The 27,438-nt window shown below is 54.5% G+C and overlaps 1 protein-coding gene across 2 annotated transcripts in view; it reads left to right on the top strand.

Annotated features, from left to right (window-relative positions):
- Positions 1–27,438, top strand: part of CNKSR2 (connector enhancer of kinase suppressor of Ras 2) — a 93,290-nt gene that overhangs the window by 1,656 nt on the left and 64,196 nt on the right. For both annotated transcript variants that reach the window (XM_078616447.1, XM_078616446.1), the window contains exons 2-5: positions 2,645–2,764; positions 11,710–11,769; positions 17,951–18,019; positions 26,044–26,190. In XM_078616447.1, coding sequence (XP_078472573.1) covers positions 2,645–2,764; positions 11,710–11,769; positions 17,951–18,019; positions 26,044–26,190 — 396 coding nt within the window. The remainder of the gene's footprint in view (positions 1–2,644; positions 2,765–11,709; positions 11,770–17,950; positions 18,020–26,043; positions 26,191–27,438) is intronic.

Here is a 27,438-nt window from a genome sequence, read left to right as displayed (position 1 = left end):
CTTGCGGTCGGTGTTGCCCACACTTTGCCCCCACTGCACGTGACCCGTCGATCGACGCACGGTGCCGCGTCCATCTACACCGCTGGGTGGACAGAGGCGACGGTGGTTCGGCAGGGGGGGGTGGCGGGGGTGCATTTGGGCGTGCAGAGGGGGGTTGGAAGTGGGGGGGATTTAAGAAACTTGCCCCCATTGCTTCAACTACCTGCAGCACCGGGAGAGGGAGTCGATCCGGCGACCTGTGGACTGCCTAGCACCCGGCGGGACTGCTCGCCGTGCCACCGGTGTTAAATTCGCCGCGGCGCTTTTGGTTTATGCCGTTGAAGATTTCTGCTTCGCGCCGACGCGGCGTTTAATTATTTTTGCGGCAATCGCCGCGGGCTCGGCCCCGCGGCCGCTCGTTCCGTCACGCGGCGCGATATTTACTGCGTCGTGCCATGTTTATACCGCGCGGGATCTTTTCTCGCCGCCCCCCCCCCCCCTCCACCCCCCACCACGTACGCCGTCTGTCTCGTCTCGTGATTTAACCGCTACGGCTCCCGCCCAACGCCGCCGCTCCCTTCCTCCAACAAACGAAGGCGCCCTCCGTCTCCGGCTCTACGGGGATTAAAACTTCGAAGCGTTCATCGATCGTGCGCACTCAGACGGGGGACAACTAAACAACGGGCGACAAAAGTTTCTACTTTCGGGGTGGGGGGGGGGCCGGGGCTTAAAACGGACTTAGCGCTCGTGACGTCGTCGCGGCTCTTAGCTGGCCAACGGCCCCTCGATGGCCCCGCGATGGCCCCTTGGGGAGTGGCCCCGGCGAAGGAGATTGCGCGGCGCCGACGAAAGATCGTGACCAGGAGATGGCATCGAGAGGCAGGGAGAGGGACACGTGATTTGGAGAACGTCGAGAGAGAGACGTCGCGCTGACCCGCCGGGAAAAGCCGGCGCAGGGTCTGGGTGGTGTGGAACGCGTCCCGGCTCCCGAGGGGACGAAGGAGAGCGACAGCAGCCAAGGGAGACGTCGGTATTCCGATCCTAAAAATCTATTGTGGTTGGTAACCGTTAGCTGCAAAAAGCGTGCGTGTTAAGTCTCGGCAATTTGCAAGCATGCGTAACGAACGGTTCGTTTACAATTTGCGCCAAAGGGGTGCGCTCACATCTTGCATTCGCTCCGTCCGTTGCTCATCACCGTACGACAAGCGCGCGGCACCCCCATCGTGATGAGGGACGTTGTTAACGCGATGAACCGGAGCCCCACGCGGGCAGAGCCGGCGATAATTTAGTCGGCTCGTTAAATTCGGCGTCCTCACATCTGGTGGAGTGAGCTGCAACACGCCCGTACCCCCCGCCACACACGCGCTGCGGCCTCGTTTCATGTAAGCTTGCGTCACACTGAACACGGAGGGCGGCCCCGGGTTAGGGTCAGACGGTCGAGGGGCACGCTGAGCCACGGTTCACCGGTGGGCGGGTTCGAATCCAGGTCTTCGAAAAACGGCTTCACGAGTAGCGAATTGATGGTCGAGGCCCGGTCACTATTTGACATTTTTAAGCAACTGCAGCTCAAAAGTTGAGTCTCGTTGACGATAACCCATGCAGTGTTAGTTGTCGCGGTCCGTGAGCTTGATGTAGCAATTTTCATAGTCCAGGCTTCAGCAACCTGCGACTCTGGAGCTCTCTAGCTCTCTAAGGGCTGCAGTGTAGCTCTTGAAATTCGAAAAAAATGGCTGCTCTTGTTACCCCTGAGCATGGAAGTCCAGTTGACCGTGGAAGTCCAGTTCACCATGGAAGTCCAGTTCACCGTGGAAGTCCAGTTCACCATGGGAGTCCAGTTCACCGTGGAAGTCCAGTTCACCGTGGAAGTCCAGTTCACCATGGAAGTCCAGTTCACTGTGGAAGTCCAGTTCACCATGGAAGTCCAGTTTACCGTGGAAGTCCAGTTTACCATGGGACAGGGGCGGTAACCCCGTGGCTCCAGAGCTACGTGCGGCTCAGTAAGGACCGCTGCTTCACGACGTTGTTTATGATTGCATTGCGGCTTTTGAAATATTGAGTGATTTTTGTTTTTTTTAACTAAATTTGCAAAATAATTTCTCCCCTTGTTGTTTTAGTTGCCGAGCCCCCTGTCCTAGTCGAGCAGGCTGTGGCAGTGAAGCAGTTAGTTGTGTGTTTTGGCCGTGGGTGCACAAATAAGCGTCGAGCAGTGCGTCACTAACATGGTTGACTTGAAAGGAAACATACAATATAAGAGGGTGGTGTTCTTCACCAACGCACTATCCACATATTTGCTCTCTTCGTCAAAACGAATTTTCAATTGCAGGATCGCAAAAAAAAACGTGGCGGTGAGGGGAGTGGAGTTGGAATGAAAGTGTGAAGGAGAAAAAGTTGATGGGTATCATGTCATCGGCAAATTTCATTCGCAAAAAAATGTACGCTGAATTCGTAATGTTCTCTCTTCGTTGGGGTTGGCCCACGTAACGATCTGGTCAGATGTCGTGTAAGAAGCCCTGCACCACCCGACACGGCCAAACGAATTAAATTGTCATGCGCCCAAGCGTTTAGCGATGTGCCAGTCATTATTACTTGTTTCCGCCCCCTCGACGCCAACTCTGTGTGTGTGTGTGCGGACGCTCTCTCCACCCCCCCCCCCCCCCCGGCGCAGTGCAAGACGCTGCTCGTCACCTGCGAGCACATGGGCACCGTGACCTCTGACCCCCTCATGTCACAGTCGGCCCACCTGGAGGTCGTGCACCTGACGCACATCAACCCTTGCGAGGGCCTGGTGAGTAGCGCGAACACGCACAAATAACAAACCCCACCGTGTAGCCTTCACAGACTGTTGAGGCAAGTGCTGTTAGCGAGCACCTATGAAGGCCGGCACGGTGCACGATGGGGTTGGGTGGCCAGCACCACGCCCAGCTGCATTTGTCTCCCTAGTGGCAATGTTTACACATCCCACCAGGTACTCATTTGAGACGGAGTCGAACTTGGGAAGTCCCATGACCGATTCAGATAATCGTCACTGGTGGTGACCGTGAAAGGAAATCGAACTCTCTTCACTAACGCTCCCCACGCACGCACACACACACGTGCACACACATCTGGCTGCACCTTGCTGATGCTACTCAGACACGTCGAAACCTATGATTTTTACAAACTATTATTGTGATTTTATTTTTATTTTTTTCCGTTTGCTTAACCCGGAAAGCCACACCGAGTCTCAAGACTCTTTTTTTCAGGAAGGTCCTCCCAAGTTTTTTGCAGTAGGGGTGGCGATGCAGCTGCTGCTGCTGCTCCTACTATGTGTGATCCAAATTGAGTGATTTGCAGAGTAATTTTTCAACTCCTGGGATGTTTTGGTCTCTAACCGGTTACATTCTGTGGAGACCAGAGAACGCGGAAGAAAAACCCATGCAGAGCAGGGGGAGAGCATACAAACTCCACTCAGAAGGGCACCCGAGTCAGGAATCGAACCCAGGCCCTTGTTGCCACGAGGCGTGAACTTTACCGCTGCACTGCCACCGTGCCGCCCATGGAACCGGTCGCCTGGCCACCCGAGTTCGATTCTGAGGCCACGACTCTCATCAGTGGCCAGTGATGTCTGAACGGGGTCATGACTCCCCAACTTTAACAATAACATGTGCCGAGCGGCGTGGTGAAGTATGGTGAAATAACCCACGTGACTGCCACGTTGCCGCAGTGGCGAGATGCCAACTACCTCGCCTGGTATACAGGAGGTCGTGGGTTCGATCCCGACCCTGATGCCTGCTGTATATTTGGAGTTTGCGTGTCTCTCTCTCAGTGGTTTGCACAGATTTTTATCCAGGTCATCCGGTTTTTCCCCTCCACATTTATAAATAACATGCATTCAAAGTATTTGGCTGCTATAAATGTCCACATGATGATGAGCTACTTCCTTGAGCTATCATTTGTGGCCAGGTCGCTTCTGAATAAGAGCTATATACTGTAGCTCAGTGAGCCTTACCTGGTAAAATAAAAAAATAAATTTTTTTATAGTTTATGGGGAAGCCTTCATCCAGCAGTGGATTGACCAAAAACATAATTTTGTCATTGCTATTACGTACGCACAAACTGTATCCATCTATCTTTGCGTTAGTACCCACACACACGTACACACACACGTACATTCTGCAAAGTGCTATGTACACACATGCATTATGCAATCTGTACAATCAAACACACATACATTATAGATGGTACATACACACACATACATGCATAGGGCTTTGATACACACCTACATTATTTATAGAATAATCTTGTGTATTTGTTTTTGTTATATCTTAAATTTGCTTTTGGTACCCAGTTCCCCCTTGAATAAGAGACGTGGCCCTACCTGGTTAAAAATAGATTATTCCCGACCTACAGTACCCATAAAAACAAAGATGTCCCGTGTAGCCATTTAGAGTGTTGGGGTAAGTGCTGTTAGTGAGCATCTATTTAGGCCATCACAGAGCACGGGGGAGATGATGTGGCCAGCACCACGCCCGGCCACCTTTGTCTTCCGAGTGCTGATGTTTACAAACCACCCCAGGTACTAATCTGCAGCTGAGTTGACCTAGGCGAGGTCAAGGATTGGTTCAGATAATCGTCACTGGTGTTGGCCATGAGCAGGAATCGAACCCGTGTCGCCAGGTTCAGAGAGTGTAGCACGCTAACCACTACTGCTCCCCATACACAGACACACAGACGTTGGGAGGCACATAGACAAAGACCCACGCTTGGAGTTAGACACCGACTCGCAGACACCGAGACGCACGCGTAGAGATGGACACAGAGACACGGACACAAAGAGAGACGGACATCGATCGGCGCAGACACAGAGACGCACAGAGAGACATAGAGACGTACGGAGATAGCCACAGGGAGACAAGAGAAGACGGGCACGGAGACGCACGTGGGATCGGCGGACAGCGACGGAGCGGCCGCTCTCTCTCGCGCTGAGTTACGGGCACCCTCGCACTGACCGTTGATTGGCGGACAGCGACGGAGCGGCCCCTCTCTCTCGCGCTGAGTTACGGGCACCCTCGCACTGACCGTTGATTGGCGGACAGCGACGGAGCGGCCGCTCTCTCTCGCGCTGAGTTACGGGCACCCTCGCACTGACCGTTGATTGGCGGACAGCGATGGAGTGGCCCCTCTCTCTCGCGCTGAGTGACGCGCTCCCTCGCAGCGCCGGGCCGGCCTTGGAGCGCGGCCGACGAAGGCTCCTCGTAAATCATGATGAGCCCTAGCTCACCCGCTGCCTCGACAGCCTCAGTTATCCCTGAGCTACGGCCTCCTGGGGTCATCAGCGTCACTCTGCCAGCAGCGGTAGTGGTGTTGCTGACGGTGGTGGTGTTGGTGGTGGTGGTGGTATCGCTGACAGTGGTGGTGTTGATGGGGTGGTGTTGATGGGGTGGTGGTGCTGGAATGGGGAGCGGTAGCGGTTAGTGCACTGCGTTGCAAACACGGCAACCCGAGTTCGATTCCCGCTCATGGTCGACAACATTGACCATTATATGAACCGGTCCTGGGCCTCCCCTAGGTCGACTCAGCCTCAAATGAGTAATTGGTGCAGTATGTACATGTCGCCACTAGGAAGAGAAAGGCGGCCATGCGTGGTGCCGGCCACCCCCTTGTGCGCCGTGCCGGCCTTCATAGGTGCTCGCCAACAGCACTTGCTCTTACAGTCTGTTGAAGGCTGCACGGGAGATCTTTGTCTTTGTATCTAGGGGTTGCTGGTGGCGGTATACATTCATAATACATGTATTTATTGCTTTGTGTTGTTCGTCTGTGATGTACTCATTGAATCTTGTTCCATGAGATCAAACAATTTCCTCTAAAGCCTCCTGCTGCTACTGTCTCTTTCACGCTGGTCAACTGCTGTTGATCAGGGGTGGGAATTGAACATAGGTCGGCGGGTGTAGACACAGTGAAATTCGTCCACGTTGTTCCTGCTGTAGCTCATATCTCACGGCGCGTACAAGCAGAATCCGAATATTTTATTTAGACGGGAAGAATCCAACAAGCCTACGAAGCTCTTGTTTCACGGACGTCCAAACCCCGCCATGGGAACGTGGAATTTCCAGCGGCAGCAGCGGTGACCTTGACCCAACTGTTGTGACGGCGCGAACGACCGATCGACGTCACCCTAAATCGAGACGGTCGGGGTGGCGTGGAGGGGGGGGAAATTGGAGCCCCCCACCCTCCCACCTCCTCCCATGCCCCAACGCCACGATCAATAGGATCATGCCACGGGGGGGGGGGGGCGGTGGAGTGGGGGGGGGGCGTGGTGGGGGGTGTCAGTGGCGTGTGGTCGCGAGGGTTCGACTGCGAGGGAATTGGCGCGGCGATTAGAGCGCGGCGGGGAGATAGAGAGGGGAAGAGTAAGAAAGGGAAATGAAACCGGGCAATTGTGGGGAAATTGATAGAGTGTCGCCTCTTCTCCTCCCGCTTGATAAAAACGGTGTTTCTTTTGTTAAGCCTCTACGGGGCTTTTCTCCGCTGGCGTAAAAGATTAGCCTGCCACAGCTGCCGCTGCCGCGTCCTTTCGCTAGACAACGTTTTGGTGACCCGTCGGGGTCTTGGTCGTCGCTCCCTTCTTCCGATAAGGGTTCCACGTGCGCGCCGGTTAAATGCATTGCGGGCAAGAATAATGGGGGGCCTGGGTTCGATTGCCAACCCGGAAGCCCCCCTTCTGTGTGGAGTTTGGAAGTTATCCCTCCCGTTCTGCGTGGGGTTTTCTTAGTTGTTTCCTCCTCGGAGTTAGAATCTTTATTGATACTGGAGGAGGAAACCGATGAGCTATGAAGCTCTTTCGCACAGATGTCCAGGATAGGAGCAGGTGGGTCAGAAAGTTACAACGACAAACAAATAAAAAAGCAACATGGTAGGAGTGCAAAGTATGGGGAAAATCACACGCACAAAAAAACCACTATTTTAAATTTTACCAGGTAAAACCCACTGAGCTATTGGCTTCTTTTTTCAGAGCGAGTGAATGGAGGTTGCTTGCAGCTGACAGATCTCTTACGCAGGGTCACAGTCACGCGGTGGATGTTGGTGATGGGAGGAGGCAGGGAGGGAGGGGGCTTTGTTGATGCGAATGGCTGCCCCGTGGTGACTGGTTGAGATTACAGATGGGATCCGTGACTCAGTGCTGAGCCTGCTGATCCCATCTGTGTATTTATAATAATTATTATTATTATCTGTGTATTCAGAGGTTCCGTCATCGGCATACATAATCAGCACTCGTGTCACCTTTGTTAAAGGCAATAGAGGAATGCGACCATCAAACCCTGCAATATTTATTTAGCCACTCTGCAGCAATGCTGCGAGGGTAATGCGTGTGCGCGATGACTTTGTGTGCCGTATTGCTTCTCCCGTTGCACCGGGGCACCGTGGATTTGATCGATGACGCCTTGGTGAATATGGCAGCATTTTGTCTCATGAGCTGCTTCGCTCTGCTGATGGGACCCAGACGGGCGAAACAGGTCCACATTTTGCTTGCTTAAACAATCAGCACTTTGTAATATTTTTGCTTGGATAGCCGATAGTCTGACAGACTTAAACATACTTTCATATTTACGTGGAAACACGGTGGAATTATGCTTATATCAGCAACACAAACCAAGATTAGATTTTTTTTTTGTTCAAAACAATGTGGGCGTCTCTTTGCCAAATATCTAAACTAAACTGTTTTTTTTATTTTGCCAGATAAGACCAACTAAGCTTTCTAGCTCCTTATCTGAAGCGACCTGGCCACGAATGATTGCTCAACGAAGTGGCTTATCACGTGGACATTTACAGCAGCCAAAAAACTCTTTAAGTGCATGTTGAGTCGAAATGTGCGAAGGAAAATCCGGAGAAGAATCCACGTGACCACGGGGAGAGCATGCAAATATAGAGGCGCCCGGGTCGGGATCGAACCCACGACCTACTGCATACCAGGCGAGAGAGAGATAACATCCCGTCGCAAACATCTTGGGGCTGGGGGTGGTTGGGAGTGCCTAGACCCCCATGGTGGCTATACCCCTGGCCGCCCCCCCCCCCCTTCACCCAGGAGGAGTGTTGATCCCAGCGTCCCTTAGGGGCTGTGCAATCATCATCTCACAATCAGAATATTTATTTATACTGGAGACATCCGATGCGCTTTGAAGTTCTTTTTCACAGACGTTCCATAGGGGAAACGGGGTCAGAACGTTGAGATGGGCATCACCGAGACTCCCAGAGGGCTCTGCGTGGCCACGTTCATTCATTCATTCGGTGATTGTGTCACGATTGTATTCATGGGTCGGTCCTACGAGGTGCGCTGGGGTGGGTTGTCGGTCAAGGCGCAGCCCCCGCAATTGCTCGCTCACTCCGACCGCTGGAGGTGGAGACCGCCACTGTGAGAGAGAGTTCCAGGGAGGCCCCTCCCAGAGTGTTTTTTGGCCGACTCTTCTTCCAGACAATCTCATCTTTTTCGTATATATCTGTAGATTTATGCCAAGGCGCTTTACTCGATTCACTTTGGAAAAGCGGGCCAATATTGATTGAGTATATAAGGTGATAGTGGTTGAGATAATAAGGAGTGGGGGTTGTTATGAAAAGTGGTGGTGTTATGGTGATAAAAGAACACGCGGGAGTGGTTAAGGAAGGGTTACGGTGTGGGTAGTGATCGGGATAGGGGTAGTGATAGGGGATGGGGTAGTGATTGGGGATGGGGTAGGCCTGGTCGTAGCTGGGGGGCATGAGTGAGATGAGCAGCAGGATGATGATAATGGGCTTTTGTAGAAGATATGGGAGTTGTTTTAACGGAGGAACGGAAGAGGTGAAATCACCCACACTTTACCCAACTGCACTCAACCTGCCGATCGACTGGACATCTGTAAAATAAAAAAAGCTTCATAGCTCATCGGATTCCTCCAGGATAAATACTGATGTAAGCGGTGATGTAAATCATGGAAGACGCGCTGGAGATAAATTGAAAAATATATATATGTTTACAAAAAGCCCCAAAAATTGCCACCGAAACAAATTTATCCAACGAGCTTTGACCCCAAACCGCCGGAAATGCGTCGTGAATTATTAAATGCACGAGTGGAGAAATAATTTTTGATGGGGGAGTGCAATTTTAAACCCGTGAAGCCAATGTGGAGTTTAGAAAACACTCGTTTAGAGTATTTGGCTGCTGCTTTAGATGTGCACGTGACGAGCCACTTGGTCCGTTGAGCCATCATTTGTAATGGCCAAGTCGCATCTGAAACTATAGCGAACAGTTTAAATACAAAAGAGCTTAGCGAAGAAAACTGAATCCACAGGGCAGTCCACCTACCCGTCACCGCAGTCAGCGGATGACCATCACTCCACTTTTTTTTTATCGCCGACAAAAATGGAAAGCCACACGCCCATCTTGGCGAACGAAGCAACAGCAACAACGACGACGACAACAACAACATCGGTCCGCCGATGTCACAGACGCTGAACTAATCGTCAACCCCCAGCAGCAGCAGGAGCCGACAACGCCGTATAGTCGAGGAAGAAAGTGAGCGGACTCGACGATAACTGCGTAGCCCTTTTCTACCCCCATTGCTTGCGGGGTTTTTGTTGTTGTTGTTGTAAATGAGGGGAATATTGTTCCATTAAAAACAACAACGACGCAAAAAAAATCCCGGCGAAGCTCCCGGCACTTGGTGGCGAAACGTCGGCGCACGCACACGGCGCAACCCGCGAGTCGTGCACGTCGGGAGAGAGCGAGAGAGAGAGAGGGTAGGAGAGAGAGGGGGTGAGAGAGAGAGAGGGGGTAAGAGAGAGAGAGGGGGTAAGAGAGAGAGAGGGGGGTAAGAGAGATAGAGGGGGTAAGAGAGAGAGAGGGGGTAAGAGAGAGAGAGGGGGTAAGAGAGAGAGAGGGGGTAAGAGAGAGAGAGGGGGTAAGAGAGAGAGAGAGAGGGGGTAAGAGAGAGAGAGGGTGATGAGAGAGAGAGGGGGTAAGAGAGAGAGAGGGGGTAAGAGAGAGAGAGAGAGAGGCGGTAAGAGAGAGAGAGGGGGTAAGAGAGAGAGAGGGGGTAAGAGAGGGAGAGGGTGAGAGAGAGAGAGCGCGAGAGAGGGTGAGAGAGAGAGGGTGAGAGAGAGAGAGGGGGTGAGAGAGAGAGAGGGTGATGAGACCGCTGACAAACCACCAAAAAAAAAATGCCTAAACTCGACACGACGTCCGCCGACCTCTCGGCAGATGTTCACTCAGCTTGCCCACGAGCCTGGCAAGGGCAGCCGCATTTTGTTCCACGAATAAATTTTCTCGGTAGTGACAGGGACAATGTTCCCCCCCCAATTGTTTAAAAGAATGTGTGCGGAATACAGAGGGGGCCCCGTGCAACGCTGCATATTTTTTATATTTGCTCTTGTCTCCCAACCCAACCCTCCGCGTGCCCCCCCCCCCACCCACCTCCTCCCACCTCCGAACAACTAATTGTGCAATTATGGTTGTGACCATCCCGGACGGACGGTAACGCCGCTGTAATGGGGGGCCTGTGGCCTTGCTGGGCCCTTTATGGCTTAATTAGACCCGGCCGCGAGATCTCAACCCATGCTGAACGGCGGGGATTTGGTCTTTGGGATTCGATCGCAATTGTAGTTAAGGAGATATTTGCTCACGATCCAAAAAGAATAACAATAATGCTGCTGCTGCTCATGATGATGGCGAGAAAGCATTTAAAGCCATCGGACCATAAAACGGTGCTCGGGAAGAAATAATAATAATATCTCGTCCGCGTGTTATTGCATCGCTAGATTAAATTACGACGTGCCGCCGCCGCCGCCCGCGCGATGTTTGCAGTGAGAGAGTTTTCTCTTAACGCTCACTTAATCTCCTCGCCCCGTGAAGAAGGATCGGGGGGAATTACGTGTTTGACGTGAAAGCTCTGCGCCTAATTTGTTTCACGTTTTTTGTTTTGTTGCCTCCGTGCTCCGTCGTGAACGCGCGAGCGCGCTTTGTGGCTTTTGCAGTCTTTAATTCTCACTTTAACGACCACTTCCGGACGACAAAACGAACGCGGGATTTCTCCGAGGCGGGCGCCCGTCGATGTCCGACGTTTCGATCCGCCTGTTTGCCGGCGGGTTTTTACTCGCGAGCCGAACTCGGCCCGCCCGTCGTCTTAATTCTCTCAGCGTACCGCCGGCGTGTGCACTTTAAACGACGACGTGGTTTTGTACGCATGTACGTACAGTGAGGGAAGAAAGTATTTGATCCCCTGCTGATTTTGTACATTTGCCCACTGACAAAGAAATGATCGGTCTATAATTTTAATGGTAGGTTTATTTTAACAGTGAGAGACAGAATAACAACAACAAAATCCAGAAAAACGCATGTCAAAAATGTTATAAATTGATTTGCATTGTAATGAGGGAAATAAGTATTTGACCCCCTCTCAATCACAAAGATTTCTGGCTCCCAGGTGTATTTTATACAGGTAACGAGCTGAGATTAGGAGCACACTCTTAAAGGGAGTGCTCCTAATCTCAGCTTGTTACCTGTATAAAAGACACCTGTTCACAGAAGCAATCAATCAATCAGATTCCAAACTCTCCACTATGGCCAAGACCAAAGAGCTCTTTTTTTTTTTCGCGCCGTACATAGCCGACCGCGCTCGTCGGAGATGCTTTGGCAAGAACCGAGTGGCGCGCGCGTAACCGCCCCTCTGCCTTTGTCTTCCCCCCCCCCCACACCACCCCACCCCCCTTCCTCCGCAGGGCCTGTACATCAAGTCGACGTACGACGGGCTGCACGTCATCACAGGCACCATGGAGAACGTGAGTGATCCCGCGTGTGTCTTAGCCTCGTGGGCCACGTTAGTGACGGTGACGACGATGATGTGTGGTGGAAAATCACCGAGCGTGATGACGGTGCTGATGACGATGATGCCGGTGGGTGGTGGTGGTGGGTGATGGTGATGACTGCGGCTGACTAACGAGACGAAGTGAACGGAACCTGAACGCAGAGGCAGGCGGGAGATCATTCGGCAGCGTTGTTCAGAGACAGAGGTGCGCAGAGGAAGACCAACAGTGTCAATGGCTGTGTGTGTCCATGTGTGGGGGGGGAGCGGTAGTGCAGCGGTTTAACGAGCTGCGCTACGAACCCGGCTACCCGTGTCCCGCTTATGGCCACAAACCTGAACCGGTCCTGGACCTCCCCTAGGTCGCCTCGGCCTCAAATGAGTACCTGGTGCGGTGTGTAAACATTCGCCACTGCGGAGACTAAGGCGGCTGGGCGTAGTGCCAGCAACCCACCCCCTCGTGTGCCCTGCCAGCCTTCATAGGTGCTACTTGTTAACAGCACTTACCCCAACAGTCTGTTAAGGCTCTTGGAAGGAGGGGGATCTTTGTCTTGGGAGACAGCCTCTCAAGGGAGTCTGGTTGCACAGGTGGCATGTGGCCATACTCGTTTCACCACCTCCAGGGAAACTTAAGCAGCATCAGCAGAGGTCAGAGTTAATAAATAATTGGATTTCACACCCCCACCACCCACCCATACTCCGCTGCCGTGCTGAAGCAAGGCTCGCGTTGCTTTAAACCCGAGACGGCCTGCCAGTCACGGCGCCGTCGACTGCCACCTTTATCGTTCGGACGGCGGCGGCGGCGAGCGTTTCCCTCCTGAGCGAGGCTCGTATTTCACCGTCTCTCTCCCTCTGGCTCGCTCGCGTTGCCGGGGTTGCTCAGAGTGGCTCTCTGCACGAGACTCGCGTCCGCGCGTGCGTCCGCCGAACTGCCGCCGATTCATTAATTCCGAAGCCGTCGCACAGTCGACGCGGTCACGGTGGCGGTTGAGAACCGTCTTTTATCTTGTCGCGTGCAAGGCCCCGTTGCTGAGCTGCGTGAGCTCTCCTTTTTTTTTGCAGAAGCGACCTGGCCACACGGGACGACGGCTCGACGAAGTGGCTTATCGTCGCGCGGACATTTATAGCAGCCGAATAATCTCAAACGCGTGACGTTGATTCTAATTGCGGAGGGAGAAACCCGGACGAACCACGAGCAAAATCCACACGGCCACGGGGGGGGGGAAGCATGCAAACCCCAAATATACAGCAGCAGGCGTCAGGGTCAAGATCGAACCCACGATCTCCTGCATACCGGGCGAGGTAGTTAACATCTCACCCGCGATGGTGAACGTGCATATTCCACCGCCGGCGGCCCTGGCGGTGTAAATCGCGTCGGTAATGGCGAGCGAAGCGAAACGGGTTGGCGGTGTTAATGATCGAGGCGGGCGCGGTTCAGTCTCGACACGGAGAGAGATGCGAGGCCTCTTCCCCCACTCGGTGCGTCGCGCCAATGGCACGGTTTGGAAATATTGGAGACTGAAAATTAAGGGGGGACCGGTGCAGCAGGATTACTACACAAGCAGGGTGACGACGGGGGGGGGGGGGGTTAGAGTAAGTGTGGGAGGGATAGATGGAGGGAAGTGCAGATCAGTGGAGGGAGGCGAGGATGGGGAGGCCATTGGGGAGGTAAGGAGAGATACAGCAAGGTAGGGAAGCAGAGAGGTGAAGATTGAGTGAAGGGAGGGAGAGATGGAGGTAGCGAGCGAGTGGTGAAAGGGAGGGACGGAAGGAGATGCTGAGAGATGGAGGGGGGAGGTAGTGAAGAGATGGAGGGAGGTGAAGATTGAAGGGATGGAGAGGGAGCGCGAGTGGAAGGAGGGAGGGATGAAAGGAGGTGGTGAGAGGTGGAAGGGCGGTGAAAGACTGAGTGAAGGGAGTGAGAGATGCAGAGAGACAGCGAGCGGAGCGAGGGGGGGAGAGGCAAGGTGGGAGGGCGGCGGCTCCACTTCACGCCGAATACCAATGGCGACCGCTCTCGCCCCTAACAAGCTCGTAACGCGCAAATAAATAAAGCGCGATGGCAAACATTGGCTCGGCGGTATCACGCTGCTTACGGAATCCTAAACACCTGCCACCTCCTCCGCAGCCATCGCCTGCCCGCCTCCGAGCCATATTTATGGGCGGTCGTTATTTTAACAGATGCCGTGTTCCCGGGCGGATTAGGGCGAGCGATGGAGGGGCCACGGCACGATGGTTAGCGCCGTGGAGCCCGACCGACCGCACGCACGTGGCGGCGGCGGCGGCGGCGGCGCGCCGTGGCGTTAAATTCGCGCGTTTCGCTCCCACCCTCGCCCCCCCGCCCCCGCCCGTCTCTGCGCCCTTTTCGCCGGGGCTGGGTCGTTAAGCCGAAAAAAGGCGATAATGCTTCTTACTTACGGCCCATTACTCGCTCAAAATGCGTGCGTATGAGAGGGAGGAAGAGGGAAATAATAGGAATATGAGCAGCACGTTCTATTTTTTTTCAGGTGGGGGGGAGGGCTTGCGCTAAAGATGTTTCCGCAGCATGAATAGTTTAATGGAGGTCACTGTTGCTTCTGGCACATCTGCTCCCCTGATTGTCTGGAGCTTCCCACCGCCGCCACCACCCAGCCGCCCGTGCTGCTGGCTCCCTGCCCCTGTTCAAATCTAGGTTCCAGACTGTATCGCGTTGCTCGTGACTGCGGGACCGCCTCCCTCCTTGTGTGAAAATACACTCGCTCTTTCTGTCGAGCCGTCTAAGGATGCGACTGCCATTTAGACGGACGTTGCGATGTAAATACGCATCATTTTATTGTATTGTATAGACCCATAGACTCGCAAGGAGACCCATAGACTCACACGGAGACGCATAGACTCACACAGAGAACCATAGACTCACGCAGAAACCCATAGACTCACACGGAGACCCATAGACTCACATATGGAGACCCATAGACTCACACGGTGACCCATAGGCTCACATATGGAGACCCAAAGACTCACACGGAGACCCATAGACTCACACGGTGACCCATAGGCTCACATATGGAGACCCATAGACTCACACGGTGACCCATAGGCTCACATATGGAGACCCAAAGACTCACACGGAGACCCATAGACTCACACGGAGACCCATAAACTCACACGGTGACCCATAGGCTCACATATGGAGACTCATAGACTCACATGGAGACCCATAGACTCACGCGGAAACCCATAGACTCACACAGAGACCCATAGACTCACACAGTGACCCATAGACTCACACGGAGACCCATAGACTCACATGGAGACCCATAGACTCACGCGAAAACCCATAGACTCACACGGTGACCCATAGGCTCACATATGGAAACCCATAGACTCACACAGAGATGCACGGACTCACACGGAGACCCATAGACTCACATGGAGACCCATAGACTCACACGGTGATCCATAGGCTCACATATGGAGACCCATAGACTCACACGGAGACACATAGACTCACACGGTGACCCATAGACTCGCAAGGAGACCCATAGACTCACACGGAGACGCAGAGACTCACACGGTAACCCATAGACTCACACGGAGACGCATAGACTCACACGGAGACGCATAGACTCGTAAGGGGACCCATAGACTCACACGGAGACCCATAGACTCACACGGAGACGCATAGACTCGCAAGGGGACTCATAGACTCACACGGAGACCCATAGACTCACACGGAGATGCATAGACTCGCAAGGGGACCCATAGACTCACACGGAGACCCATAGACTCACACAGAGACCCATAGAGTCACGCGGAACCCATAGACTCACACGGAGACCCATAGACTCACATATGGAGACCCGTCTTGTACTGGCATCACTAAACTATTTAAAACTATAAACTATATATTTTAATTTTACCAGGTAAGGCCGACTGAGCTATGTAGCTCTTTTTCAGAAGGGTCCTGGCCACAAATGACAGCTCAATGAAGTAGCTCATCATCATGTGGAAATTTATTGCAACCAATTCTCTAAACGCACGCATCTTGATTCTAAATGTGGAGGGAAAAACCGTGAGACCCGGAGAAAAATCCACGCGACCACGGGGAGTCAGAGAGAGACACGCAAACTCCAAATATACAGGCGTCAGGGTCGGGAATCGAGCCCCTGACCTCCTGTAAAGCAGGTAAAGGTGGCTAACATCTCGCTCCTGTGGCACCTTCAAATCGCTCAACTGGCATTCCAAGCAGCAGCAGCAGCAGCAATCACAGCCACCTCCGGCAAAAACTTGGCAGCACCCTCCCGAAGACAAGACTTGAGACTCCGCGAGGCTTTCCCCCGCAGGGTTAACAAGCAGAATTAAACGTAATAATTGTTGTAACTTTTTTTGTTCACGCATTCCTGATTCGACTTCTTGAATCCGAACTCGTTTTGGAGCACGTCGGTGGAAAGTTTTTGCTGAAATCATTTCCATCCCTGGCTCTCGCCACTTCCCCAAGCAGCCGGTTCGCCTCTCCCGCTCCGCCAAATGCACGCCGGGCGAGGCGGGAGTGTAGGCAGGGCGCTATTGTTAGACGCGGGCCGTGGGATGATTTTGCTCAGGTTTTTTATTTTGATCTCGCGGATAATGCGTCTGTGCGGGCACACGCGATAACAATAAACAAAACACCCGCTCAACAAATCACTCCATAGTCATCCCCCCTAACCCCCCTTTTTAAAACGTGCCATCGTCATGGACTCAACAATTCATCGGTACCCCCCCCCCCCCCCATCGTCAGCACAGCAGCGTTCCTGTCCGGATCAGCAGGACAGATAGCTTCTCTGTAACTCCGTCTGTCGCTGTGGCGGCACTGGCTCTGAAAGACCTGCGCCACTTGTCTCTTTAAACACAGAGGGCCCGCTTGTTCCTCCGTGTGTGTCGTCATCCCCCCCCCCCTCTATTGCTCCACAAGGGCCATAGGGCGGGGGAGGGGGATCGTGGGGGGAAGTGTGGGTAGGAGTGGGGGGGGGGTTATCGTATCGCGCACGAGATGGGCCTTTCACCGTGCGTCTGCCACATCCGCGTGCAGAAGGGTTTTCATTGTCCGCCGATATATTGCCCGAGACGTTGAAAACACGGCGCTGGTGGGGGGTGCGCGAGGAAAGGTCGCGGGGTCGCGGGGTCGGGTCACCTACCTGCGCCTTGCGTCTGACCTCTCGCCTTTTGTGGAGGGGGGGGGTTTCTCACACACAACCAGAAAACACCTCGGGGGGGAAGGGAGCGGGGTGGTGTGGGCTGCAGAGGAGCCTCCACTACAGCCAGATTCCGAATACATCAGCTCGGAGGGCACGCACCGGGCTTGCGAGCGCCGAGATTTTTGGATGCGAGGGTTGACGGGGAAGTTGCAGCGGTGTCTGCGACTCGATGTTGAGAAACGCAGCTTCTGCCCACGTGGTGCGGTCGCCTGGCCCCAAAAAACGCGACGAATAAATACAACGGAGGGGTTAGTTGGTGGTGGGGGGGGGGAGATGGTGACGACCTTCGTCCAACATTGGATAGATCATGGATGCTGCTGCTGTGGATGTTGATGACGATGATGATGACTTGCAGGTGCTGAGCGGCAGCTGATGTAACAGCTCGTGGAGGAGTGGGGCTTGAGGGGTGGAAGTGTTGGTCGGGGCGGTTATACGATCCCCACGGCAGCTGTGGCTTGCCTGCGCGTGCGTGGGATGGAGGTTGTGTGTGCACGGGGCTCTCGTGGTGGTGGTGGCTGGGCTGGGTGGGGGTGTGGGGGTAAGTCTTGGGGCAGCCCCCTAGGATGTTAGGCAGCTGGATTAATTGTTGTGTCGATCAGATGAGTAATCATCATCATCATCACCGCCTATATAGTCATCCAGGCAAACATCCTCATCAGCATGTTATAAATAATTTTTATATCATCAACAGCAGCGTCATCACTGCTCTTCTGGAATCTTGTGCATCGTCTCCACCGTTAACGAAGTCGTTCTTTTTTGTAAAAAAATTTAAATTTCAAAATCCTCGTCTTCCGTCATCTTCACCACGCGGCCTTCCTGATTTGCGAGCAGCCGCTCGCTCTGCCGCCGAGCCCAGCCCGGCCGCCTGTTGCAATTTGTTTTGTTTCTTTAAAGCCGAAACCTGACTTTCCACCCATCCCTCTCCCTCCCTCCCTCCCACAGTCCCCTGCCGATCGTTGCAAGAAAATTCATGCGGGCGATGAAGTCATCCAAGTGAACGGACAGACGGTGGTACGTCATAGCCACCCCGACACCGCGCGCTCGCTCGCTCACTCGCTGGAACAGGAACTTTGTAATGTTACAACAAAAACAGATGCGATCAGCGTCCCCTGCTATTGCCCGCTGACGCCCACCGCTGGCTGGAACAGGGAGGCCCTCCACTCGACAAGCGAGAGAAAGAGCGAGCTTGAGAGAGAGGGTATTTGGTCTTCTCTTCCACTAAGCGTGGCGCCCCATCCCGCTAGAGCGGGAGTTCTCACTCTCAAGTGGGGGGGGGGGGGGGGGGGGGGAGTCCTTCCGGCAGCAGCGGGCGTCAGCGAGAAGTTGCAGGGGGTCACCGTTCAGCCGACGCAAGCGAGGGATGCAGCGGCGTGTGCCCTCCCCGCGTGTAAAATTGGCTTTTATCTCGGACCTGTCCTTCTCTCGCACTCCTCTCCCCATTGTTTCCCCCACCCCCCCTCCCCCTATTAATTGACGGCGATGAATGCCAGCCTCGGGTAACTTCCCCCCCCCCATTCATCATCTATACGGCGGGCAGGGGGGGAGGGGCGCATTCCGAACAGTCGCCGCTGACGCCACGCGACCCAAGTTACTGGGAAGCAAAACGCCGAATGCGCGAGAATCAAAGTCACCGCGTCCCTGCACTTCTCACCCCCCGCTCGCCCCCCTCCCCCCGCTCGCCCCCTGCTCCCCCCCCTGCTCCCCCACCCCCCGCACCCACCCGGCCGACTGCTCATCCCCACGGACGGAGGCTTGGAGCCACAGCGATGGAAATTCCACATTTCTTACGGTGGTGCTGGGGGGTGCACGCGGGACGGTCGGTCCATTACACCATAAAACAACCATGTGTGGACTCCCCCCCCCCCCCGCTAATGCGAGCGTTGTGTGACTGTGTTTGAAAGGAAGAACAAAAGCCTGTCTCGAGGTTTGAACTCGCAACTTCGCGATTGCGAACCAGCCGAGCTGGGCTTGTTTTAAGTGTGAATGTGAAGATTTTTTGAGACTGTAAAAGCCCACGGCACGTTTGCGTGGCCAATTGTTCTCCAACGCAGCAGAATTCAAATGACGACTTTGGAAGTTCACCGTCAATCTCTGCAAGCCGTCGCCATCCCTCGCAGCGCACGCATCCATCGAGCTCCCTCCCCCACGCAACGAGCCGATCTCGGGGCGCTCCATCTGCGCGGCGGGTGTGATCTCTCTCTCTCTCGGGGGAGAGTGTCCATTCCCTCCTTGTGGCCACCACTTACGCGTCACGAACGGCCTGCGAGCCCTGCTGGTCACTAGTCGCGGTGCGTCCTGCCCCCCACCCACCGCCTCCGGTGCCGTGCACTTTTCCTCTCCTTGACGGTGGAGACGACGGTGCCTCGAGCCGGCGGTCCGCTCTCCGATCCGCGTGTTTCTGAGTTTAATTCGTCTCGTGCCAGTTGTTGATTTCGCAAGCGCATCCAGCGGCGCCAGCGGATAAATTGAATTAGACCGCCAGGCGCGGTGCGCGATGCCCCATCGCCACGCAGCTCCGCTAATTGATAGTGGCGACGTTAATTGGCGGGACGACTTTTGCGCCGCGTCAAAGAGCGGCGCAGGGATTAATTCGCCGGCGCGCGATGGGCCACCGTGGGCGGCGGTGGCGGCTCGTCACGCTCGGCGGTGGTCACGTGATGGGTCCATTGATGGTGGCGGTGACGATGCGGTGGTGATGAGCTGTCACCGGTGGTGGCGATGGGCCATCGCAGGCGGTGGCATCAGCTGCCATCACATCCTTCCGTACGTTCTTCCAGTGATGAAGCTCCTTCACCCACTGGTCGTTTTGCTCCTCCCATTTTGTGCCCCTCTAGAATTTTGCATCGAACTGAGACCCTGTGTCGTAAGGGGGGGGGGGGGGGGGAGGGTCCCTTGCCTGTAAGATCGGTGGTTGACCGGCATTGACTCAAGTCTTACTCTACCGATGAAACCGGTGCAGCAGAGTTTGCTTGTCTGCAAACAATTCTACCAAAAATTATGCACTCCCAGAAGGCCGTGCGGCTGATAGTTTGCGTAGCGAAAACATTTTTGCACTTGGAGACATGGATATGCGAAGGACACAAATCGCCCGCTTAGTTTTGCTATTTATAATTGCGGCAATGACGCTCATGGTCATTTTGATGTGGCAAACAGGGTGATCCATTCATCGATACTTCACTGAGATATCAGTGTGACATCAGCTGACTCGGCGTTGGGTGTTTGCAAGCAGATCAGACTGGCTGTGATTTAATAAGGGCGGCGGGGGGGGGGGTCGAGACTGGTTGGGACACGCGCAGCGGCTTGGAATTGGAACGTCGCCTTCCCTGTAATTTATAACCGATGGGGTGGCTCAGCGGTAGAGCGAGGGCATCGCAGCCAGAAGGTTGTGAGTTCAGATCCTGGTTTTGGGGGTGTGGGGGTGGGGCAGAGCAATCCCCTAGGGGTACAGCAAATCGGAGGAGGGGGCCCGGAACCCTCCGCCCCCCACCCCACAATGGACGTTCCACCCCAGGGGGTCGATAAAATACGCACCGATTTGGGGGGAAGTTGACAGCACTTGTCCCATGGATAGACTTGCACTTTGCCATGGGAACGTGGAATTTCCGCCGCTGGCTCAGGGCTGTAAATAGGGGGTGAGCGCCAATGCCTGGATGCTCATTTGAGCGGCAGGTAATCACCTTCAAAGATGACTTCTCCCTACGATTCTGGTTGGGCACCTGTCAAATGCGTGGTGGTGCCGGGCACCCACCCCCTCGTGTGCCGCACCGGCCTTCACAGGGTGCCGCTCGCTACTAAAACAGCACTTGCCCCGACAGAGCGTTCGAGGCTCGACGGCCGATCTTTATCAGCTTTGGTGAGTAAATCTTCCATGTGGTTTAGTGGAAGAGACATTTGTTCAATTTTTTTTTTACTTCCAATCTGTTTCTGCTTGGGCACCCATGGCTGAGTATGGTTGAGTTACGTTCAGTCCAGGGCCAGCAGTCCGTCAGAGTGCTTCTGCAACTCCATAGTTATGTGGCACCACCTCGCACTTGTTTTATTGCCTCTGCTATGTGTAAGAGTACGTGTGTACGTACTCTGCGTGTGTGTGTGTGAGATTGAGGGGAGCGGTAGTGTAGCGGTTAGCGCCCAGCGCCTCCCACTCACAGCCAACACCGGTGACGACTCGGCCTCAAATGAGTACCTGGTGCGGTGTGTAAACATCACTGCTGGGGAGACAAAGGCGGCCGGGCGTGGTGCTGACCACCCACCCCCTCGCGCGCCATGCCGCACTTAATAGCTGCTCGCTAACAGCACTTGCCCCAACGGTGCGCGAAGGCTATCCGGGGGATCTTTGCCTTTGTGGCGTTTGGAGTAATGGCACCATTCTGTCGCCAGGTGGAGGAGATGCGAGGTGGGCTCCGAGTGGGCTCCGAGTGGGTGGGGGTGGTGCGACGTCACGGAAATAGAGTTGGCGTGGAAATCAATGAGCTCACTCACTGGTGCGGAGGGAATGTGGTTGGTGGTGGTGGTGGTTGGTGGCAGTGGTGGTGGTGGTGGGAATGTGGTGGTGGGAAAGGGTCAATTGGGGTGTTGGGCGGTAACGTGATCTCTCCGCTGCCCCCCCTGCCCCACACTCCCTCCTGCGTCTGTACATCCACACAAGGACAAAGAACACCACCCACCCCCCCCCTTGTATAAGCTTTTCACAAATCGTTCGAGCACGTGCTGTGAGCGAGCACCTATTAATGCTCGCGGTGGTGTGGCTACCACACCGTGCCCGTTTGGTTGCCTCGTTCGCACACCAATGCACATCTTTGCACATCGCTCCGGGTACTTATTTAAGGCTGAGTTTACCCAGCCGAGGCCTGGCACCCGTTCCGACGTGGCTTGCCACTGGTATTGGCTTAGCCGTGGCCGGGAATCAAAGTCGCGTTGCTACCGCTCTACGCGCCGATACACAAAGACAAAGATCCCCCGTATATCCTTAACAGACTGTTGGGGCAAGTGCTGTGAGGGGCCAGGCACGGCACATTTAGGGGGTGGGTGGCTAGCACCACGCCAGGACCGCCTTTGTCTCCCCCGGTGGGGATGTTTTTAGACACCACATTTGAGGCCGAGTCGACCTAGGGAAGGCCCAGGGCCGGTTCAGCTAATCGTCACTGGTGTTGGCCGTGAACAGGAATCGAACTCGTGTCACCGGGTTCGTAGCACAGCGCCGCCAACCACTGCACAACCGCTCCCCAGAGCACCATGCCCATACACACACACATTTCTAGATACGCAATCAGAATCGTAGGGCGAAATTATCTTTCAAAGTGACTCAGCCTGTACCCTGACACATGCTCACACAAGCACGTCTTTATCATCAAACCCAACCACAAACTCACTCACCCACCCACCCACGTGTACTCTACTAGCATACAAAGGCAAAGACCCCCCCACCTGCCTCCGCCTCTATAGCCCACAAAGGCTCTTGGGGCAAGTGCTGTTAGCGATCGACTGTGGATGCCGGGACGACATCAGATCCCTTCATTGTGCTGCGGCTGACACGTCCTTCGGGGTCTGATCCCGCTGCCTCCTCTCTCTACCTTCTGTCGATAGAGTGCTCGCCCGTGTCGAGACGGAAGAGAAAACAAATCGAGGGGACGAGAGGGAGTCGTGTTTCACAAAGAACAGCCCCAAGGCAGCGTGGCCATGACGATTGAGAGAGAGGGGGGGGTACCACAACCGGCAGGTCCCCTGTGGTGGGGTAAAGTGTGGGCACTCCTGCCTCTTTCCGAGACCTAAAACATGACTATTTTTACATTGCCATGTAAGACCCACGTAGCTATGCAGCTCTTTTGTAAATAGCGGCCTGGCCCATAACTGATAGCTCAGCGACGTGGCTTACCACGTGGGAATTTGTAGCAGCCAAATGCTCTCTAGACTCGCGTTGATTCTAAACGTGGAAGGAAAAAACTGGAGGACCCAGAGAGAAATCCACACGACCACGCGGAGAGAGACATGCAAACTCTAAATCTACAGCAGCAGGCGTCAGGCTCGAACCCACGACCTCCTGCATACTAGGCGAGGTAGTTAACATCTAGCCACAGTGATGATGAGAGAGAGACATGCAAACTCCAAATATACAGCGGCAGGCGTCAGGCTCGAACCCACGACCTCCTGCATACCAGGCGAGTTAGTTAACATTTCCTAGCCACTATAACACCCCCTACGAGCAAGCGTGGAAGGAGGCGATCCCCAACAACCCCCCACTCGAGAGTTCCATCAGCCAGCAGCTGCGTGAGCAAGCAGTTGCAGGGGCTGCGCCGCGATGTTTTGAAACGCAGTTTCTGCCGACGTGGTGCGGGTCGCCCGACGGCCGTCGCCTGGCGCAAACCGCGCCGGCTCAAAAGCACGACGAATAAACACGTGGTGGGGGGCAGGTGGAGGGGGGACGTGTGGAGATGGAGCCGCAAAATCGGCTTCCGTGCAGCTGCCGAGATGGATCGGTTCGGTCAAGGTCACATTGATCCAACGGTGGAGAGGTCACGGGCGACGTCGGACGACGATGACGACGCGCACGGCGTGCCCCGTGATTGCGACGGGGAGCGCATGAAGCGCGGCGCTTTGTGAACGTAGCGAATTAGATCAGCTGTGGAAGGAACCCAGCGGGAATTTGTTTTTTTTATCGTGAAACAAAAAAAACAAGTGAAAAGTCTGGGAAGCCGTGTTATTTTACACCCCCCCCCTACTCTTTATCCCATAATCCTTCAGGGGGCTAAGATCAAAGATTCTGTGGGGGGGGGGGGGTGGAGTTGCATTGGAGCTTGAGAGTTTTGCATTGTAGCATGTCTCCTGTTCGCCCCCCCCCTCGCCCCCCCTCTCCCCCATTGCCCCCTCTCCCCCTTTACCCCCTCTCCCCCATTACCCCCTCTCCCCCATTACCCCCTCTCCAGTCAAATATCACGGTGGTGTGACTCGGCCTAATCCTGTAGCTTTGAACCTTTTTTGCTTTTTGTGTTTTAGAATAAATACATGAATAATTGAGGCCACCCATCCTGCCCACCCTGTCCCCAGCTCCCAGTCAAGATCTCCGACGCTTAAAAAAATCGTGTTTGACGTGCGTGATTGCTCGCCCCACGCTTGCCCACGAGTGGTAACACTCAGCCTCTTAGCGCGCAGTTGACAATTCAATTCCCATTGGAGCAACTTCGTAAATCACGCGGAGTCGGACGCCAAAGTGATTTCCCGTCGCTCAAATGAGAATTGAGGCGGCGTTGCTCGTCTCCCGTTTACGGCCCCTGCAGAAGTCATCGATGGAAATTCCACTTTGCACTGGACAGCAACCACTGGTGCCTGTTTTATCGACCCCGATGGGAGGGATGATGATGATGGGCTGAGTCGACTTCCCACTACTCCCTCCCCCGCGCCATCCAGCCAGACCAGGAGTTGAACTCGCGACCTTCCGGTTGCGAGCCGCTCACTCCACTGCCACCGAGGCACACGACCGATATAAAATAAATATACGGTTATTATGTTAAGAATAAATAAATAAAAACACCCAGCTTTGGCACGTTTACAATTCCACCAGACAAACGGGAGCCAGACGGGTGGGGGAGAGAAAACAACAATATATAAATCTAACAAGTAAAACTACCCAAATAACATCGCCCTCTTTCCGAGCCAACGGAAGGAGGGCCAATTTGCGCGTAATTGAAATCACTCATCCGTAATAGCTGGCGATTAACGAGCTGTTATAATAATAATAATACGCCGGCGTGCATCCGAAGGCGGTTATTTACGCACGACGAACGGTCGGGGATGAACGTCTGGGCACGGGTGCGGCAGTCGGACGCTACCGGCGGATTGACTATAACCGGGCCTCGCTATCACGGCCGATACAATCTCAGCCGTGGAGGAGGAGGAGGCGGCGGTGACGGTGGTAGTTGATGGGGTAGGCTGGTTGTTTTGTGCTTTCGTCGGTGGAATGTTTTAAGCGTAATTATTCGTCGCAGCTGGAAGTTCCTAGTTGAAGGGTGGGTGGGTGGCGGGCGGGGGGGGTAAAGATAGATGTGGAGGGGGAAGTCGCAGAGTAAAGAGTTTTTCTGCAGGGTCTCCCGGCGTCGCCGCTGTCGTCGGCGTATTAATCAGGAAAATTGTGATCTGCCCCATAAAAAATAATACTAATTTTTTTTCAGTTTTTTTTTGTCACGTGCACTCTCTCTTAATACGGGCATGCTAATAATTCGCAGTGTTTTCCACAATAAAGCGTGGTCGTAAATCGTGTTTACACGGCCCCCGCTAATAGGCACGATAAAGTATCCCGTTACTGTTTTTCTTATATTTTTTATTGCCAGTTTTCCCACAGTTCCCCCTCCGCCTCCCTCCCACCACGACCCTGCACCCTGCCCCCTGCCCTGCCGAGAGAAGTGGTGTCTGGCTGAAGAGTGGTGGATGAGATGGAGGTTGCGGGGGGAGGGGGAGGACGCTGTTGGGGGGGGGGGAGAGGCGAGAAGCTTTGGCCGGTTGGAGATGCTGCCGAAATGCTCCCGCTCGAAACGCACAATTTTAACCGCGAACTAAAACCCAAGCTGCCTCGCAGGTTCGGCGAGTCGATGGTCTCGGCCCCCGGTAGTTACAGCCAGCGTCAACCGGTCGATTGCCGGAACTGTGAAAATCTCCTCCACTCTTGCCCCCCCCCCCCCCCCCATAGGTGTCCACCTGACCTCACACACATCACACACCTCCTATTCATTGCCCAAATACCGGAGGAGAAATGTCGCGCACAATCGTCAAACGGTGTTGTGGATTTCTCTCCCAACATTGCCGGCGGAGCGCGTGTCGAAACAAGAATGCGTCGGCGCGACGTTTGCCCACCTTGTGCTGTGCGAGGCGGCGGAGGGTACGCGACACGACATTGGGTCGTGAAAGGCCGCGCTTTTAAAATTCCGCAGATGTCACCACGTCGTCCGCGATCTCCCCCTCCGATAGATCCACGCCTCGATGCCACGTTTTTACGCTCGCCCCCCTCCCTCTCTCGTTTCGACCTCCGACCCCCCCCCCCTCCCCAGGTGGGTTGGCAGCTGCGGAACCTGGTGAACGCGCTGCGCCACGACCCCAGCGGAGTGACCATCACGCTCAAGAAGAGGCCGCAGTGCACTCTCAACTCGGACCCTGCGCCACTCAAGAACATGCGCTGGAAGCCGCTGGCGCTGCAGGTGGGGAGGGGCAAGGAGAGCGAGCGGCGAGCCCCCACGAGCGCGATTGGATGAATTGTCATGATTTCTAGGGTTCATGGTTAGCAATCGTGGTTTTGGACCATGTTCTATTTTGGGGTGTCACGAATCGTGACGTGGCAAATCGTCGCGATCCGGGGTTAACGTCCCGTCAAAGAAATGGCGACTGTCGGAGAAAGAAAGTGAGTTTGTAAACTCCGGCAAGTGGAGTGCAACGCCTTCCCCATAAAGGAATTGGACGGACATCCCAGGAGGTAAAGGTGCAGTCCTGCAATTGCTTGCTCGTGCCACTGCTGGCAGAAGGGCATCCGCCAGAGGGGGCTCCAGACAGGCGATTTGGCTGACGACTCCATGCCGGGAGGCATGAGTGGTAGCACCCACACGTTACCCCACCACCACCGCCACCACCACGTGGCCTGCTGATCCATTAATCCTTTCCCGTTCCGAGACGTCTGCATGCTGCAGGGTGGGGCTCCCGTTCACTGCAGTTAGCGCGAGCGCCATTATATTGAAAGCTATTGTACTCACCGCAGAGAACTGTAGCGACACGACCGCACTCTACGATAGCCGGCGCCAAACTGTGCCACACGCCCTCCCGCAAGGCCTTGTGGGAGCCTCGGTACAGATTAAAAGTTGTTTAATTTAAATGTTTCTTCCGGTTTCGGAATGGAATCGGAAGAAAAACTGATGACGTACGTCAAAGTACGTCATCGGAACGGGAAAAGGTTGACTTGGGGTGGACAGAGGTGGTTGGGGGGAGTGGGGGATGGGGGCAGATTTGAGAAGCTGGCTCCGTTGTTTCAGCTTCCGCTCCAGGAGATGGAATCGAACTGGCGACCTCTGTATTGGCAAGGCCGGTGTGCTGCTCACCACCACACCAGCGTGGCAATGTCTGGCAAATAAATAATTGGCGTTATTTATTTTCTATAATTAGTTGGCTCGTGTGTTAGAAAACAAAGATTAAGATGCAACTGTTGGCACGCAGTCGCCTTGGTGTTGGTCTGCCCCGAACTAACAACGGGATTAAAAATGTTTGTTTTAAAACCTCGTCTCTTTAATTACAACTCCACGCCTTGCGGAGGGGTGGACGGAGAGCATTGGAATGATTGCTTTGCACCCAGGCAATCCGCACGGGGGGGAGGGGGGGTAAACGTGGGTAACCTTACGTAGCAGTGGAGTTCTGTCGGCCAAACTCCGGACCAATCCCTGGATGGAGCCACAATCCCAGAG

Source organism: Lampetra planeri, chromosome 50, assembly GCF_965212315.1.
Source record: "Lampetra planeri chromosome 50, kcLamPlan1.2.h2, whole genome shotgun sequence".
Lineage (NCBI taxonomy): Eukaryota > Metazoa > Chordata > Hyperoartia > Petromyzontiformes > Petromyzontidae > Lampetra > Lampetra planeri.
The sequence above is the reverse complement of the archived record's forward strand: the minus strand, read 5'-3'. Positions and strand labels throughout refer to the sequence as shown.